An 18,274-nucleotide genomic window follows, 5' to 3' on the forward strand; every position below is an offset into this window, starting at 1 on the left:
AATTCTCATCTGCGAAAGTACAAGTGCCTGAAGCTGTACTTTCGCAGATGAGATGCCCATTTCGCAGATGGGACCTTCTCACCTGCGAAATGGGTGGCTAAATATGTAATCCCGATTTTTTTTGGCTATTTTTGTAATGCAATTAGTGTAATTGGCTATTTTTGTCATTTTCTCTAAAATCATTTTAGCCCGAGCCCGAATGTGCATAATACCAATCCAAATTCCAATGGACCTAAAGAAGAAGAAGAAGAAAAAAAAAACCCCGATTAAACACTTATGGAGGCGCTCGGCCCAAACTACCAAAAGCCGAAAATAGAACTCAGTCGACAGTCGACACTCCTCGATACGACGGCGATCTTCGTCTTCGCTCAAGCAAATCTCCTTCTCCATTGTTGATCATTTCAAGGTATTATTCAAGCTATCTCTCTCTATACAAGAATTGACACAAGATCTGTATACACTCTAATTGTCTGAATAATTTTATTTATTCTTCCACGTGGAACCATATGTTTAGATGCAAATCCCTAATTCAATCAGACTTTTCGACTCGTTCACACTCCACTCACACTCCACAACAAGCACATACATCATTCTGTTATCCTTCTCTTTTAATTTCTTCATCTCGTAGTTTAGCGTTTAGGTTTTTTCGTTTTACTGTTCCAATTTTTATGTTCTTGTTCGGGTTGTAGTTAAATGGCGTCCCTGATGGAAATTCTAACGCGTCGGCCAGTGGCGGCGACAGTCCGTCTCACCATCCCAGCCGGCGGAGCAAGACCTGGACCACCGGTAGGTCCGGCTGTAGGTCAGTACAAAGTTAACCTAATGGCGTTCTGCAAGGACTTCAACGCTCGCACACAGAAATACAAATCGGAAGCTCCAATCGCTGCTACTGTGACTGTTTTCAAAGACAATACTTTTGAATTGAGCGTTCGTTCTCCTTCAGTCACCTGGTTTCTAAAAAAAGCCGCCGGAATTGACTCCGGGAGTGGACGTGCAGGTCATGTTGTTGCATCAACCCTAACCCTAAAACACATCTATGAAATCGCAAAGGTGAAGCAAGCAGATCCGTATTGTCAGTACATGTCCTTGGAGGCGATTTCAAAATCAATTATAGGTACAGCTAAATCTATGGGGATTAAGGTTGAAAAGGAGTTGGATTGATGATGAATCTTGAAATCTTGATTAATGAATGTTAGATTTTTGTAGACTAGTGTACTTGAGATGATATCTGGATTTGAGTATTTGAAAATTGCTTTGAAAAACTGCATAAAATCTTCGTGTTTGAAGTTGTTTAAAGGTTTTCCTGTGTTGAAAGGTGAAACTTGAAGCCTGTGATTTCATATATCTTGCAATCTTTGTATAGTCTTTTGTTTTAACTTGTGGAAAAGTGATTATTGCAATCGACGTTTAAATTCTTGTGAAATTTTTGTATGTTGAAACATCTGCAAATGTGATGGTTTAACAGAAAACCAGTATCTCTGTTGCTTAGGTTTTGTTGAAATGGATATGATAGATTTAATTAGTTGGTTGATTGTACAATTAGTAAATGCTTAATAGGAAAATGAAATGACTTAGATGGGTAAAAATCTTTTCCAAATGGTCAAAAAACATCATTAAACTTATTTTTTTTCTTGTTATATCATATAACTTCGAATATTCCTCCGGCAATCCTTCGTTCCCTGCATATCCTTCATAGTCGTCTTACGAAGTTGAATTTTTACCCTAAATCATTATGATTTGGTAGCAAATTGAGTTCAATTCACAATCAATCCAACCCTGTTTGCTATCAGAATCAATCGCAATCGATGAATTACGCCTTGATCCGCTATTTATTTGCCGATTTCTTGCTCTTTTTGCTGTTGTTTGGATCGATTGACAGCGTTCAAAACTTGGAAATCTCGAAAGTCAATCAAGCACCGGCTAGGCGGTCTCTGTTATCTTTTCCGGAGTAAGTTTTCTCCTTTTTTACTCGTTAATTTGAGGTTGTTGATGAACAGTTTCTTCTCATGCATGTACACATGGCTGCCTGCTGCCATTCTGTTTTCCCTCTTTATCAAGGTGAAGATCTGTATATCGATCCATGCTGCTGCCATGTAGTTTGGGTTCTGTAAATTTTGCTCTTTCGGTTGAACTGAAGTATTACCATGAATTTTGTTCTCAACTTCAGCTTGGCTCGATTTTGGTCCCATATTACTTATTATAACTCCAATTTCCCCTTATTTGTTGGAATGGGCAATTCTATGCAATTCACAATGGTTCCTTTGCAATAAACTTGTAACTATGAATGTTATAATTGCTTACTCTCACATACTCTACACAGGGTTTGCTCTTCATTCTAACAAGTGCAAAGGCTTTTTTAATTAAGGTTCAGGATTTTACCACAATTAACCAAGATAAACATGATCTTACATAAGCAGAGTGCTGCACTCAACATAATTTTGCAAATTTATGATATTAGGGTACTTTTTTTGTAGTATCATTTGAAGTAATTCTCTTTCATGCACTTACATACCTCTCTCTCCAAACAGTAATCATGACACTGCCCTTGTTGCTGCATTGGATGGTACAATCAATTTGGTGTATCGTGATTCTGGGAGGATAATTTGGTCATTTGCATCAGGATCTCCAATCTACTCTTCATACCAGGCTTCTACCAGCCATGATGATGATAAGGAAAGTGCACCTGTGCCTGAAGGCAGTTATTATGTAGACTGTGGGGATGATTGGAAGCTGTATGCACACACAGATCTTGGCAAAGTGGTAAATTTCTGAAACTTTACTCTTGCTACCAATATCAACAATGTACTTTATTATTCAATTTCAACTACCTATTTGTAACTTACAGAGTATGGATATGACCATGGAGGAATTCATCAGAATCATGCCACACGTATCAGAGGATGGAGGAGTTATTCTTGGATCCAAAAAAACTACTGCATTTGTAGTTGATGCTAACACTGGAAGGTTAATACGTGTTCATCACAGCTCATCAACCAATGAACACTCAAATTTCATCTTCCAAAAAACCACCATGAAAAATGAAAAGTCAACTATGGTCAATGAAAAACCTGATAAACAATTCTCCTTCACAAGAACAGATTACTTACTCACATCATTTGCTGCAAATTCTGACAAAGTTCTATGGAATGTGACTGTAGCAGACATTGATGTTGCTTTACTTTGTCAAGAACCTCCAAATAAAATCATTCGTCCGTCTTTACCTCTCCCAAATAATCTTCGCTCAAAATCCAGTGTTGACTTTGACTTTGACTTTGACTTTGACTTCAACATGCCCTTGTCATGCCAGTCAAAAGCTGTTGTCCATAGGCTACGTACATCTCATAAGCTTGGTTCTTATAAAATCCATGGAAAACAAGCAGAAAAAAAAGTTCCAATCCTTCTACTCCCTCAAAATAAACCTTTACTACCCAATTCAAACAATAACCTTGACACCCAAAACCCCGAAATCCCTAGTCAACAAGATGTGAAAAAAGTCAACTTTCTTTCCGAAGGGCGAATGGCGTTTGTTGTAATTTTCATTCTGATTATTGCCATTGGTGGTCTTATGTATCGCCATCATACCATAATGGCTGCAATGTTGAAACAAAAACCTTCCTCTTCTTCTAGAAGGAAGAGGCATAGGAAACAAGGAAGGATTTATGCCAATGAAGATGGAAATGTTGATAGTGAAAGAAATCCAGTGCTAAATTTTAATCATTTAATCGAATGTGACACAGAAGGGCGTTCTATAGGCAAACTATTTGTGTCAAATAAAGAAATTGCAAAGGGTAGTAATGGAACAGTTGTTCTTGAAGGGGTATACGAAGGTCGTAAGGTTGCTGTGAAACGCCTCGTGAGGGCCCACCATGATGTTGCATTTAAAGAAATTCAAAATCTTATTGCTTCTGATCAACATCCAAATATTGTTAGGTGGTATGGAGTGGAATATGATCATGATTTTGTTTATCTTTCTTTGGAGCGTTGTGCTTGTAGCCTTTATGATTTAATTCAAATGAAGAAAGGGGGTTTAGAATTAGATTCAATCAATCGTGACATCATCATGCATGATGTTCATTTATGGAAACCAAATGGATACCCTTCGCCTATTTTGTTAAAATTGATGAGGTACATGTACATCCAACCATTTATAACAACAACATTGTACTTTATTTACATGTGTTACTTTATTTATATCTTTACTTTGATGTTTATTATTATTATAGGGATATAGTATCTGGGCTTGTTCATTTGCATGAATTAGGGATCATTCATCGGGATTTAAAGCCACACAATGTGTTAATAGTCAAAGAAAAATCAATATGTGGGAAGCTTTCTGACATGGGAATTAGCAGACGCCTCGTTGGCGACATGTTGTCATTAGGACTCCATGCTACTGGTAAGAAGATAAAACCAACTTAATTACAAAAACCGGGCTGTTTTTGACACGTTGTAAATTGTTACGGGTTATTTTCGTCAGGTTCCGGAAGTTCAGGGTGGCAAGCACCCGAACAACTTCTTCATGGACGCCAAACACGTGCGATAGATTTGTTCAGTTTAGGTTGTGTCCTGTTTTTCTGCATGACATGTGGCAGACACCCATTTGGTGATCATCTTGAACGTGATGTGAATGTGGTCAAAAACCGAGTCAACCTTTTTTTAGTTCGACATATTCCGGAAGCTTTTGACCTCTTCTCTAGATTACTAAACCCTAACCCTGAACTCAGGTAAAGTTATAAAATTACAATTTCAGTCCTCTGACGTTTTAAATTAATAAAGAATTTGCATTGTAGGCCAAGGGCTGTGGATGTGTTGCATCATCCTTTGTTTTGGGATTCCGAGGTGAGAATGTCGTTTCTAAGGGATACTAGTGATCGGGTGGAATTGGAAGACCGGGAATGTGATTCCGTTCTTCTTAGGGAATTGGAAAGTAAAGGTTCGGTGGCTTTGGGTGGAAAATGGGATGAAAAGATGGAACCGGAATTCATCAATAACATTGGTCGGTATAGGCGGTATAAATACAACGGTGTGCGTGACTTGCTTCGCGTCATTCGAAATAAATTAAATCATTACCGCGAATTACCCAAAGAAATTCAGGTTCGATTTTCTCAACATACAGAACGTTATCACTTTTTTTTTATTGACAGGACAGGTTGTACTGTGTTAATGATTGTTTTGATGATTATTGGACACAGGAATTGTTGGGAGGTGTACCGGAGGGGTTTAATGATTATTTTGGGAGTCGGTTCCCGAAGCTGTTGATGGAGGTGTACAATGTCATGTACCATTATTGTAAGGATGAAGAATGGTTCTATAAGTACTTGGAGCATTAATTATGTATTGTGTTTGTGGCAACTCTTTTAAGTTGTTTATATTTATGTATAAATCTATTTCATAGTGGTTGTTTATGTAAATATGATATATGTAATATATAGTAATGTATGATATACATCAATATTAATATATATGAATCTTTATTGTATGGAAATGCTCTTTTTCTTTCAATATTTTACAATATTAGTTGTTTAATTTCTTAATAATACCATATGACCTGATGTTATCAAATACAATGTTTTCACAGAAAAAGTATGTTTATCATTTTGAAATATCTTGATCTAAAAAACTATAACAAAGATGAAATTGTTTAAGGGAATATGTGGATGTATATTTTTGTAATTGTTATTTCATCGTAGTAATAATCAATTTTAACTATTTGGTTGACTATATTTTACTTATTTTCGGATCAAATTTTCAATTTTATAACTGTAACGAAATTATCCATATATTAGTATTTTATTTACGAGTTCTCTTAACCTGCTAGTTTTGAGAGACTTCTTTAACTTGCACTTCACACCTTTAAAATTATTTTCCCAAAAGTATTTTTTTTAATCAATTTATACATCAGTATTTTATTTATAAGAATTTTTTAAATAATCAAACGCTATCCCCTATAGGCCTATATCATATTTGATTACAACTAGTTATTTATTTTTATTTTTTCCATATCAAATAACTATATTATCGTGAATAAGTATTAAATTTTAATTATTCGACATAAAATCATTTTAGCCCGAATGTGCATAATACCAATCCAAATTCCAATGGACCTAAAGAAGAAGAAGAAGAAAAAAAAACCCCGATTAAACACTTATGGAGGCGCTCGGCCCAAACTACCAAAAGCCGAAAATAGAACTCAGTCGACAGTCGACACTCCTCGATACGGCGGCGATCTTCGTCTTCGCTCAAGCAAATCTCCTTCTCCATTGTTGATCATTTCAAGGTATTATTCAAGCTATCTCTCTCTATACAAGAATTGGCACAAGATCTGTATACACTCTAATTGTCTGAATAATTTTATTTATTCTTCCACCTGGAACCATATGTTTAGATGCAAATCCCTAATTCAATCGCTATGCTATTAAAAATCAGACTTTTCGACTCATTCACACTCCACAACAAGCACATAAAAACGGTTTTTTTTTTTTTTTTCATTTTCACCATTCTCTACACAAAAACTCTCTCTAACTTTGGGCTTCTCTCGGAATTTTGGCTAGTTTTTGAAGAAAATGGAGGATTATGTCAACAATCCCGCAAATATGGTTAGATTTTAACTCTTTTAATGTTTAAAGTTATTTTTTTTTTTATCAATTGTTGTATTATTTAGTGTTAAAAAAGGGTAATTTTGTTGTGTTTGATAGTTTTAGTATATTTTTAGTATACTTGAAGTTTAAATGCAAGTAGAGACAAGTAGAGACTGCGTGGATAATGTTTACAATTTGTTATTTTTGTAGTTTTTTTAGTTGTTGTATAATTGTTTATAACCTGAAATCTTGTAAATTTTTATCCTATAATTGTTTATATAAACTGTATATATATTTGTCGTATAACATTTGTATAAGTTGAAAATTTGTCGTATATATATTGTTAGAAATTGTTTTTATTTGTCGTATAAGTTGAAAAATTTGTATAAAGTAGTTGTATAACTTGCAAAATTATTAGTTTGGTTGTCGTTTTATTTTTAAATTTTTTTGTTTATATGGTTATGGTTATATAATGTTAGTTTTAATTAGAAAGATAAAAATTGTTTACATATTTGTCGTTTAAGTTGAAAATTTGTTTAAGTTGAAAATATGTTTAAGTTGAAAATATTTATATAATTATGTATGATATTGTGATCTATCGTAAATATATTTGTTGTATAACTTGGAAAATTGTTTATATATGTGTATGTTATTGTTTTTTATCGGAAATATATATATTAGTAATTAAGAAAGTATTTGCAGTTCGTAATATATTTAAAAAAAAGTATATTTTTTAGTTATCTAATTTGTTTTTGTGTTTTTTTTTTGCAGCATGATTTTAGTTTAATGAATACGAAAGCCTTTGCGAACCTAAAAGGCTCTGGCGGTAACATATGGGAAGTCTTTGAAGTTTTAGATGATGCCCGACGTGCTATTTTCAGAAATACCGTCTTTGGCTATTTTATTGATGTCCCTCGTTTACAAGGGGACGCTTTATTGTTTCATAAAATGTTCCTTCATCAGATCCGGCCGGACCCTGTTTTATCTCCAGATGGAATAAAACGTTTATATTTTCGAGTAGGCAATACCAAAATGGTTTATGGGCCGGAAGAGTTTTGTTTGATTACCGGCTTCAATTTTGGGGAGTATCCAAAAAACATTGGGAGAAAAGGGTCGGAAAAATTAATAAGCAGTAAAAAAAGATGTTTACTGCGTGAACGGCTATTTCCGGACCATACTAATAGTTCGGTGAAAATCGGCGACCTGAAAATTTTAATTTTAAATCAAACATTCCTAGCACTTGACGACCTTGATGCAGTTAGAGTATGTTTGATATACATTTTGTGTGAAGGTTTTTTGGGCAAAGAAGTTAACGATCGGGTGCCACAAGATTGGTTTTTTTTGGCTGAGAATTTGGATCTCTGGAATAGGTATATTTTCTTTACGTTAAAAGTTCTATTTTATTAAAGTTATAATTTATATAATAATGAATTTTGTTTTTTTTGTTTTGTTAGCTTCGCTTGGGGTAGCTATCTATGGGATTTTACTTATGTTGACCTTGAGGATACGTGGAGTAAGATACATCATTATTTATCACTTCCTCAGCGTGGTCAAACTTTAAAGTATTCCGTCTCAGGATTTACGGCTCCAATTAGGGTATAAAAATTTTCTTATATTTATATTGTTTTATTGTTATATTTTTTATTTTAATTTTAACTTTTATTACTGTTATTGTACAAAATTGTAGATATGGATATATGAGATGATTCCGGCTATTCGTGCATGTGGATTTGCATTGAGAAAAAATAAAGACTTGCCTCGGATGAAAAGATGGAGCGGAACAAAAAAATTGAAATGGGTTGACGTGAACAAGATTTGGTCAAAGATGCAGGTTTAAAAATATTTCGTTTATTATTAATAAAGTTGATTATTATAGTTTTATATGCATTTTTAATATGTCAAATTTTTTAGGAGGGGCTACCACCAAGACAAAACATGTTACCGGGTGATGGTGAGATGACATCTTTTTATTATATGTCATTTCAAGAGTATGTAGGGAAAGCAGTTCCATCCCCAGTACGGGACCATTTTAGGAGACAAGACGAATCTTCGTCTAGTATGTCGTCCAGTGGTCGCTCTCATGGTAGAGGTCGGGGCAGTGGGAAACACAAGCTAGACGAGTTGTTGAAACGGGTACATGCACTGGAGCAGCATGTGTTTATGAACCGACAACCTACAGAGGTTTTTGTTGAAGAAGTGAATAATGAACAATTTTGGAACGACATTTTTTTTGAGGAACCGACAGTGTCACAAAGAAATTATGATGAACAGGTTAGTTACACGCTACATTATTTATTAAATTTTATTAACATATATGAATACCTGTGTTCATATTTTATATTTGAAAATATAGGTTGTGCAAGATGAAGTGATGAATAAAAACAATACAACTCAAAATGTTTTTGGTGATACTCAAGACGACAAGGTTGTTATAGATGTTACCTTTACGATTTTAATAATTACTTTTTAATAAAGTGTATTTTGTTATTAAGTAAAAAGTTATATTTTTAATGTAGGTGTTGGAGGAGAGTACTCAGTATGCGGGGAACAAATTTGATGATGTGTGTGTGATGTAAACGATTATAGTGAAGTTAAAGAGGTTATTATATAGTTACATTAATATTATATTAATATTTTGTTTATTTAGATATTATTGCTTATTAAATTATGTGTATTTCGTTATTAAGTATAAAGTATTATCTTTAATGTAGGAGTGGGAGGAGAGGAATGACAATGCATGGAACAAATTTGATGATGATGTGCCGGATGAAGACGAACTAATAGTAACGGGAAATGTAGATTATTTTCATGATGATGATGATGACAAAGAAGTTACACCCGATAAACCTAGGAGTCGAAAACCATCACGATTTTTATGCACTCCTTACACCGAGGTATTCGTTTTATTTATAAACTGATGATTTTATGTTTATGTGAATTATCTATGTTTATGTGAATTATCTGAAAGATATACATTTAAACATATGAATATTGTTTTTAGTTGCACACGACACCGAAACAAAAAAGAAGAACAAAAAAGAAGGTTGGTACGAAATCAACATGCCCCGTTCCTCCTCCACTTTTTGGTGTTGCTCATGACTTCTCCATGTTGCGCCTGCAACCTTACGTAGCAGGCGGTGAGGATGTCATCCAAAATTATGTATTGCATTCATACGATGTGCAGCATCGTTTGTTTAATTTCGTGTTAGATAGAGATTTTTGGAGCTCATTGTTTAGGCATACACACGACGGATGGTTGGAGTCAGCGGTAAATAAATTGTTAATTAATTCTTTTAAAAGTTAATTGTTTTTTAGTCAATAACAAAAGTATCATGTGTGCAGCATATAACCATTTGGTACCGACTTTTGATGGAGAGACGGTTAGAGAGCGACCGACATACAATAATGCCTCCAAATTTTTTTGTTTCTCATGCTTTGGAAGAAGGACAGGACTGGAGGGCGTTTATGGCTGGTATTGCTACATACCTGAACTTCATGGTTGCTTGGTGGGATGTTGATACGGTAAACTTAATAGTTTATATTGAAAATAATATCGTTTTTTTTGTTATGTATTTGTATTGTGATGTAAATAAACATAATTTTATTTTCTGATCCTTATACAGGTCTTATTGCCGATTCATTCATCCCCTAATCATTGGCTATTTGGGGAACTACGATTAGCGTCAATGGAAGTGCATATTTATGACAGTCTTGGTAGAGGTGCTTATGAAAAATTCCAATCCGAAGGAATCTTTTCCAAATTTGAACGTCGGGTGGCAAATTATTTGGACAAGATTAAGTATTGGGCGCGGAGGAACATCCCAAGGATTCCATTGAATATGCAATTCATTTATGAAGAAAACGTTCCCCAACAAAGTAGTCATTTGGGAGATTGCGGTGTATTTCTTTGTATGTTTATGGAGCAATTGGTTTCAGGTCAACCAATACGTGTTCTTATTGACCCAAAGAACGCAGCTTTAGAGTTCCGTCTCCGGATGGCAAAAATTATTTGGGGGTCTAGTCTTGCTCCTCTGTAGTTGGATTATATAAATGTATAAATAATTTAATGTTGGATTTCATTATTAGTTAATCTTTAGAGTTTACTCAACGGATGACAAAAAATATAACGTTACGACAATTACAACAATTTAATGACCTACTAATTACTTATCAATAAATTTAACATAAGAACGACCACAACATTTGTTTTAACGTTACAAATACAACAATTTATTGACTAACAACTTCAAAACCATAAAAACAATATTGAAAAGCTTACAACTTGTAAACAAGAACTGCCAAGAACAACACCCAACTACAAACCAACGCTATCTTTAACTTCTTATTTTCTGATTGAAAGAGCTTATTAGAGTTAGCTACTTTAGCTATTACCATAGAAGATTGGTCCTTCTCTTCATCAACCCAACTGATAAACCCGCATTTTGGTCCCTGTTAAATTTAATATCCACAGTAAGAAAATAAATTTGTGTGATGTAAACACGAGGGTTTAAATTTGAATGACGGTAAGAACATGATACCAAATACGGGCAAGCGTAGAACAATCTTCCTGGGTTTTTAGCTGTACCCGAAATCCTAACGATACGTTCTCCTCCACAATTGCAGTATGCCATTAGCCTTCTTATTCTTTTAAATCGGAGTTACTTTCTCAGTTAAATTTTTTCATAATGAGTGACACCCATTTATAGAATAAATCATATTACAGACAATTCTTTTTTACTATGAAATGAACTGGTTTGACTATGAATTCAAAAAGTTCAACTATGGAATGCAGACAAGTACATTCTGTAGTATTGTCATGTCGGTCAGTGAAATTTGACTATGAAATGAACCGGTTTGACTATGAATTCAAAAAGGTCAACTATGAAATGCAGACAAGTACATTCTGTAGTATTGTCATGTCGGTCAGTGAAATTTGACTATGAAATGAACTGGTTTGACTATGAATTCAAAAAGGTCAACTACGAATTTAAAAGGTTAAACTATGAATTTTGATCAGTAGAGATACAATATCTTCTATTTATAATTCCATTAGTGTGATCATTGTAGAGCACAATGTACTTCGCAGTATATGTGGGTTATTTACCCCTTCTTGGGAGCTTTCTGACAACAATGTACTTCGCAGTGGCTTTAGATGGAAATCATGAGCCACTGCTCTTAGCACTTGGTTTGGGAACCTTACAGTGTGAAGAATCATGGAGATGGTTCATGATGAGGTTAAGAGATTGTTTAGGTGAGGACACAGAGGTTGGTTTCATAAGCAACATGTGTGATAACATAGACTTTGGTGTTGACAGTGCCTACCCGGATTCCTATCATGGATATTGTCCTAAAGATATAGCTCGAAAGATACGTGAGTCTATCGGACATAACAATACGGAAGTCGAATCGATGTTTTGGAAGTCATGCAATGCATATAGCGTTGATGAATTTTACTTGTGTTTCGAAAGGTTGCAAAGTACATGTAGGCAACCACCTTTCTACACCTTGCTTATGAGTCCAATTTACTGGCTTGACGATATACCGATTTCAAAATGGACAAGAGCATTTTTCCCAAAAATACGTTACAATGTTAAATCGATTGACGTCCCTGAAATTTTGCAAATTATATCCTCACGTGAGTTTCCTATAACAACGATAATTGAGTTAACCACAACGTCGATAAAATCAAAGTATGCTGATAGGGCCGAACTAGCTGGTAAGGGAGATTGTTATATTTTGTTTTTTTTATTGTGCTGCTATTTTTATTAAAATATCAAATTTTACAGGGAGGTTGTCTGGTGGGTTGACCCCTTACGTTGAGAGTAAGGTTCAAAAAAGTCTCAACAAGTCTTACAATTGTAATGCAAAACGTTTGTATGGGGATACATTTGAAGTCCATGACACTTTTGCCACCAGCAACGTACAACTTGAACGAAGGGTATGTAGTTGTGGTAAATGGCAAAAAAGAGGTATACCATGTGGCCACGCTATAGCATGTCTAAGAACTCGTACATCTGAGTCCATTCAGAGAATGGTTGAATACAAGTTCACTAATTATGTGTATCGAGTTGCATATGGATCTGAGTTGGTGAATGGTATACCATCATATGAGCATTGGGAAATACCAAATGAAACGGTGGTCCTGTTACCTCCCTCAATGCAGTAGTTATTCATGTAGCACATTTATGTTTTATGTAGTATTATGTATTAGTTTTTTATGTACTCCGTTTTTATTTTACTGCTGTGTTACGTATTAGTTATCCATGTACCCAATTTATTTTTTATGTCGTATTATGTGTTAGTTATTTATGTACCCCGGTTTTATTTTATTGCTTTCTAAATATTGGCTATTGAGGGAACAACATACATTACAAGAAATGGACGTTTATTAAATAGTAACGACTAGACACATACAACAACAAGCAACTTAAATAACGAAAAACAATTAACTTAACCAACATGCATATTAAAAATAAGGGACATTCTTTAAAACATTCCATGCATCTAAGTGGGTAAACTCGCTACCATCGTATTGAAAGCGGTATAGTTCCAAAGCCACCTGCCGTAGAATGTCTTCATCCGTATTTGCATGTTCGTTATCCAACTCGTTATAAATACGTTGAAATTGTTTCACCTTCATTTTCATATCCAGAAGCTTCGCTTTGACATCTCTTCTTCTTCGATATTGAGTGCGGTTCATTAAATGGTGAAACAAATGACAGACACGAGACCAAAATGATCCAGCACGAACTTGTGGGGGACCCGGTGGAAAATCCACCTCTACAGTTGTAATCCAAGCTTGAACCAAAGCGACCTCCTCTGCGTTCCTCCATATACGTGGTGAGTCCATAATTGCAAGGAGGGAAGTAATAGAATACAATTACAACGGATATTGAAATCTATTTATAACGACTCCTTACTTTCCTGGTGCAATGAGTTGTCAACTCAAACTGCAATGTATTGTTTTGTCATTCAACCGGGGATGAATTGTCAACTCGAACAGTGATCTGTTGTGTTATAAGTATAGTACACTGCATTCCTCAGTTAATTTTGACTATGAATTGCAGACATATTAGAAGTTTGGACTGCGATTTTGTGTAGAAACTACTATAAATTGACCATAAGTTACATGCAAAACGTTATTAAATTAACCAATATAGTTGTTCAAATATTGTTTTTTAGATTCTACCCTCTTTGTTTCAATCCAAATGACTTCTATATCATGGAGCAATGAAGAGTTCTTGGTTCTTACACATGCTTATATTCATGTGTACGAGACAAGCAAGTTGAATGATCCAATGTTTTGGAGCCGTCTAACAAATATTTTCAATGCTGAAAACCGAATGGCTACAAGAAACGATCGTGACGAACTAGACATCTTAGCAAGATGGTATGAAATGAAAACCGAAGTTCTATTATTCAACGATCTTTATACCAAAATTGACGACACCCGTTTAAATGCTACTGAGGATGTCATCTTGGAAGCTGCTAAGGAGGAATACAAGTCATTAAGTAACGGGTTGGAATTCCAGTTTGAAGCCCCTTGGAATATTTTGAAATATATCCCGTTTGTTTAAAATCTATTTTAGTTTATTATTTGAGTACTAGGTTATTTTCATGTACTAGGTTATTTTCATGTATTTCGTATGTAATTCGTATGTATTTCATATGTTTAAAATATATTTTAGTTTAGTATGTGAGAAACTCGTATGATTAAGTTGAGTTAATATATTTTAGTTTATTATGTGAGAAACTCGTATGATTAACTTGAGTTAATAAATGGTCATTGCATTAGTTATCAAAATATATTAGAATACATTAGTAACAAGATTCCATGAACCATTAAAACATCACAACAGTTACATGAAAAAAACGACATAATACGAACAAAGCATTAACGTAAAACACAAGTCAATGGCTTATTCTTAACACAAATTAGAGCGGTCTACTTGAAATACTGTTTATCTCTAACAACCTTCCAAACTTCCTCATATTCGAAGTCTCTGCCGTCATGCTCAAAGATGTAAAACTCTGTAACAACTTCCAAGAACTCTTCTTCGTCACGACAACGAACATTGTTACGTTTCGCATAACTACATGCTCGATTGAACCATGTCACTTCCTCCTTTACATCCGTCCACTTAGTAACAACATCTGATTTTTCTCTTTTTTGCCCTTCTCCCATCTCATGGTTAAACAAAGATGTGATGCGACTCCATTCATCACCAATTAGGCAATGCGGGGGAGCAAGTAACGGTTCACCATCCTTAACACTTAGCCAGCACCGTGTTAGAACTAACACCTCGTTTGTCGTCCATGGCCTTTCAGAATTGGAACCAGGTACTTCATTCGAAGAACTTGCTGCATTCGACGACATTTCTAATAATGGGAATTCGTTTTGTTTAGGTGATTTGGGTGTTTGGTTTATAGATCTTAAACATCTATTTATATAAATAAATAGACTATGAAATAATACTTTGACTACGAAATGGTTATATTTGGACTACGAATTTCAGCTTTATGCAGTGTTTTGTCATGTCAAACTGTCTAGTCATTTCAAAGTTGGACTTCTCATTACTGTCTAGTATGTATAAATACCACTTATCGCTCCAGTTTAATACAACAACGATTTTATTATGAGTTCCTCACACAAATTCGAAATTTGCTCATGCAACGAAGTAGATTGTTACTACTGTGATTCGGTAGACCCTTTTTTTACACCCTCTTCAGCCGGGTCATATATGTCACATGAAAATTTTGAAGAATTAAAGAAGGCTGAAGCACAACAAGAAGAGGACAAAGAGTCATCCCGACTTCTCACTCAACTTGCTAATGATATAGGTTCGGAATGCAAACAAGCTGAAGAATGGATTGACCTCAATAAAAACAAAATCAAAGAGCATAAAGATTGGATAAAAAAGAGTAAGAAGGCAATCAAAACGACTGAAAAACGGCTTGCTGAGAAGGATGAGCACTTGATACACATTATGGTAAAAAAGGATCGTTTCGAAGACAAAATGAGAATTAGGGATGACTATATAACAATGGAGAAAGAGAAGTACCCGTTGCAGTTCCCTGAGTTTAAAAATTAGTTATAAAGTTGTTGTAATATTATCATGAAACAGATTAGGTTGCCAAAGGATCGTTTGTTGTTTTTTTTTTAAATAACATGTTGTAACTGTTAAAATAAATCTGCAAACTATATTTTATAATATAAAGGCTTCATTCATTGTTATAATCAACAAACTTAACTAAAATATGAAAGCATAGCAATGTCTTGTAAGAGTTAATAAAAATATTACAATACATAATAAGCTAACAACTCGTCATTACTCTTAATTTCAAGGTTGTTTTATATCAAAATCAGCGTTATGGGTTTGTGAGCAACCCGCTGAACCACCAATATTATATGTCATTTCTGCAGTAGAAATTATGTGACCTGCTCTGCTACCAGACGCCCTTCCAGTACAATTATTTCTCGTGTGTCCTAGTTGACCACATGTAGAACACTCTTTTATAATTGGACCCTCGCCTTGGGATGGAATGCGGTCTGTGTTTCTTGGCCTGCCTGGCTGACGTTTATCCATTATAGGTGGCTTAACAATCATCAAATCATCGGGGATCTCCCATTCGGATGGCTTCGGCAGAGGGTTTATTGATTCCTCATATGTTTTCCTCAGTGTTTCGGTAAAGTAAGCATTTAATGCAAACCTCGAGCAGTCTTGATAATTGTTCACTGTTAAACATCTTATGACATGACCACAAGGTATCCCATCAAGTTGCCAATGCCTACATGTACATGTCATATGTTGAAAATCAACAATCACATTTTGTGCCCCCTTTTTGACCTCGCATTTCGTATTTGAGATCATGCGAACATCCCATTTGGTAAAAATTTTCTTGTTTTCTTTTACAACTTCATCCTCCCAAGGGGTAAGTGTTGTTGTTGCTTCCGCTAAAAAAACAGCCAAAATGAAGAAGTTAAAATCAATAACATCGAAACTAATAAAACATTAATATTACAAATTTACGTAATACCTGCAAAGTTACGTCTTTGAAACCACCATTGTTGCATTGTAGCACGAAAAAAATCAATCAACATAAGTATTGGCACCTTACGTGCGTGTCTAGATAATGCATTTATAGACTCCGCACTGTTGGACGACATAAGATTGTATCGGTTCCCTTTAAAATGTGCCCTTGACCAGGTTTCTGGATTTATACTTTTAAGTACTCCCATACTGGTTCTTTTGTCTTTTTCATAACATCCATGGCAGCATCAAAAGCATCAACTGTGTACGCCCTACACGCCTCCCAAAAAATTCCTTTAACCGTCTTACTCTTGCCGAATCTAGATACTATGTTGAAATACAAATGGACACCACATATTCCATGATGAGCGTGAGGAAAAATGTTGGCAACAGATGTTGCTATAGATGGAGACCTATCAGATATAATTGTAAGCTCCTGCATATTTCCTATGCAATCACGTAATTTTTGAAAAAACCATGTCCAAGAATCAGTACACTCATTTTTGCATATACCATATGCAACCGGTAATATTTGATTTTGTCCGTCCTTAGTAACTGCAAGTAGCATGGTACCTTTGAACTCGCCCTTTAGGTGAGCTCCATCTACTACTAGGGTCGGCTTACAAAAATTGACAAAAGCTCGTACCTACAATACATTGTATATCTATTCAAATACACCAAAATAAATATTAAAAAAAAATTAGGACATGATAATACTAATCGAGCAACCGAGTGCGACGTACAAAAACTCAAACCGATCATCAGCATCTGTTTTAATATGTGTGACAGTACCCGGATTATGTTTGGCCAAGTTGTGACAATACGCCGGAAGTTTGGTAAAAGAATCCTTTTTCGTACCCCTTAACGACAACAATGCATATTGCTTCGCACGCCATGCCTGATGGTATGAGATATTGATATTCAATTGAGCATTCATATCATTAACAATTTCTTTTCCCCGATAAACTCTACTATAGTCTTCAGCCAAAACATCAGCAACATATTCACCCAAAACATATTTGTTTGCTTGTCGATGATTAGGTTGCAACAATGTTGAAGAACATGTGTGTACATCAACAAATTTATTCACTTGGAAAAGTCCATCAGCATTTTTAATTGCTTTTGCTCTTAGTAACCAAGAACAATTTTTCGAAACACACACAACTTCATACCTTGATTTGGTGGATCTACTTGTCCTCGTCTGGAAACCTTCTCGAAGACATTTTTTACCAATACAACGCTTTAAAAGTTCTTTGTTTTTAAATATACTCTCACATTGAATCTTTTGAAGATTAATGTCTACCATCTGTGTTGGGATATCTTCATTATTATCAACTGGCCATGCTGGTACAGGGGGCATACCGTGAAAAAGGTTATCGGGATACTTAGCTTTAACTTTATCACCCAACTCATCTTTGGAATTACTTTGTAGCTCGGTTATATCTAAACATACATCACCAACATCAACATAATGCCCGTAAACATGATTTTTTTCATTTTTTTGAGTTGAATTTTTTTTCTTTTTAGTTTTATCTACCACACGCCTATTCATAAGTTTAACTTCTTGTTCGGCAACATCATCACAACGACCACCAACATGATTAAGATATGTACCAACATCATCATCACCAACATACTTGTAATTCTCGGGATCCACATAGTGAA

General features: G+C 34.9%; 4 protein-coding genes and 1 long non-coding RNA gene across 5 annotated transcripts; all 5 read left to right on the plus strand.

The window, feature by feature from the left end:
* The first annotated feature begins 610 nt into the window (after nt 1-610).
* LOC145036783 (uncharacterized) lies at nt 611-1,423 on the plus strand. Its single transcript, XM_078985264.1, has one exon. It carries the CDS (start codon nt 694-696, stop codon nt 1,159-1,161), a length of 468 nt encoding a protein of 155 aa, XP_078841390.1. The 5' UTR covers nt 611-693; the 3' UTR covers nt 1,162-1,423.
* On the plus strand, nt 1,000-5,485 carry LOC145036782 (serine/threonine-protein kinase/endoribonuclease IRE1a-like). Its single transcript, XM_078985263.1, has 8 exons — nt 1,000-1,114; nt 1,791-1,948; nt 2,529-2,760; nt 2,846-4,125; nt 4,224-4,396; nt 4,478-4,724; nt 4,791-5,094; nt 5,193-5,485. The coding sequence occupies exons 2-8, from the start codon at nt 1,806-1,808 to the stop codon at nt 5,328-5,330; spliced, it is 2,517 nt and encodes an 838-aa protein (XP_078841389.1). The 5' UTR covers nt 1,000-1,114; nt 1,791-1,805; the 3' UTR covers nt 5,331-5,485.
* A 3,093-nt stretch (nt 5,486-8,578) lies between these two features.
* Nucleotides 8,579-9,161, plus strand: LOC145036784 (uncharacterized). The gene is made up of 3 exons (XM_078985265.1): nt 8,579-8,849; nt 8,932-9,003; nt 9,095-9,161. The coding sequence occupies exons 1-3, from the start codon at nt 8,637-8,639 to the stop codon at nt 9,152-9,154; spliced, it is 345 nt and encodes a 114-aa protein (XP_078841391.1). The 5' UTR covers nt 8,579-8,636; the 3' UTR covers nt 9,155-9,161.
* Nucleotides 9,162-9,786: 625 nt separating this feature from the next.
* LOC145033745 (uncharacterized) lies at nt 9,787-10,686 on the plus strand. The gene is made up of 3 exons (XR_013677683.1): nt 9,787-9,846; nt 9,921-10,100; nt 10,202-10,686. It is a non-coding gene; the product is annotated as an uncharacterized LOC145033745 (long non-coding RNA).
* A 1,022-nt stretch (nt 10,687-11,708) lies between these two features.
* On the plus strand, nt 11,709-12,744 carry LOC145035651 (uncharacterized). Its single transcript, XM_078984160.1, has 2 exons — nt 11,709-12,294; nt 12,365-12,744. The coding sequence occupies exons 1-2, from the start codon at nt 11,709-11,711 to the stop codon at nt 12,742-12,744; spliced, it is 966 nt and encodes a 321-aa protein (XP_078840286.1).
* The last annotated feature ends 5,530 nt before the right edge of the window (nt 12,745-18,274 follow it).

Source organism: Lactuca saligna, chromosome 3 (assembly GCF_052625555.1).
Source record: "Lactuca saligna cultivar CGN05327 chromosome 3, ASM5262555v1, whole genome shotgun sequence".
Lineage (NCBI taxonomy): Eukaryota > Viridiplantae > Streptophyta > Magnoliopsida > Asterales > Asteraceae > Lactuca > Lactuca saligna.

Excerpts from the sequence above, each read along its gene's own strand:
- LOC145036784 (XM_078985265.1), top strand. The coding sequence starts at position 8,637 with ATGTCGTCCAGTGGTCGCTCTCATGGTAGAGGTCGGGGCAGTGGGAAA. Across the intron at positions 8,850-8,931 it reads AAAGAAATTATGATGAACAG|GTTGTGCAAGATGAAGTGAT; the intron begins GTTAGTTACACG and ends TTGAAAATATAG. Across the intron at positions 9,004-9,094 it reads GTGATACTCAAGACGACAAG|GTGTTGGAGGAGAGTACTCA; the intron begins GTTGTTATAGAT and ends TTTTTAATGTAG.
- LOC145035651 (XM_078984160.1), top strand. The coding sequence starts at position 11,709 with ATGTACTTCGCAGTGGCTTTAGATGGAAATCATGAGCCACTGCTCTTA. Across the intron at positions 12,295-12,364 it reads TGATAGGGCCGAACTAGCTG|GGAGGTTGTCTGGTGGGTTG; the intron begins GTAAGGGAGATT and ends CAAATTTTACAG.
- LOC145036783 (XM_078985264.1), top strand. The coding sequence starts at position 694 with ATGGCGTCCCTGATGGAAATTCTAACGCGTCGGCCAGTGGCGGCGACA.
- LOC145036782 (XM_078985263.1), top strand. The coding sequence starts at position 1,806 with ATGAATTACGCCTTGATCCGCTATTTATTTGCCGATTTCTTGCTCTTT. Across the intron at positions 2,761-2,845 it reads ACACAGATCTTGGCAAAGTG|AGTATGGATATGACCATGGA; the intron begins GTAAATTTCTGA and ends TGTAACTTACAG. Across the intron at positions 4,126-4,223 it reads ATTTTGTTAAAATTGATGAG|GGATATAGTATCTGGGCTTG; the intron begins GTACATGTACAT and ends TTATTATTATAG.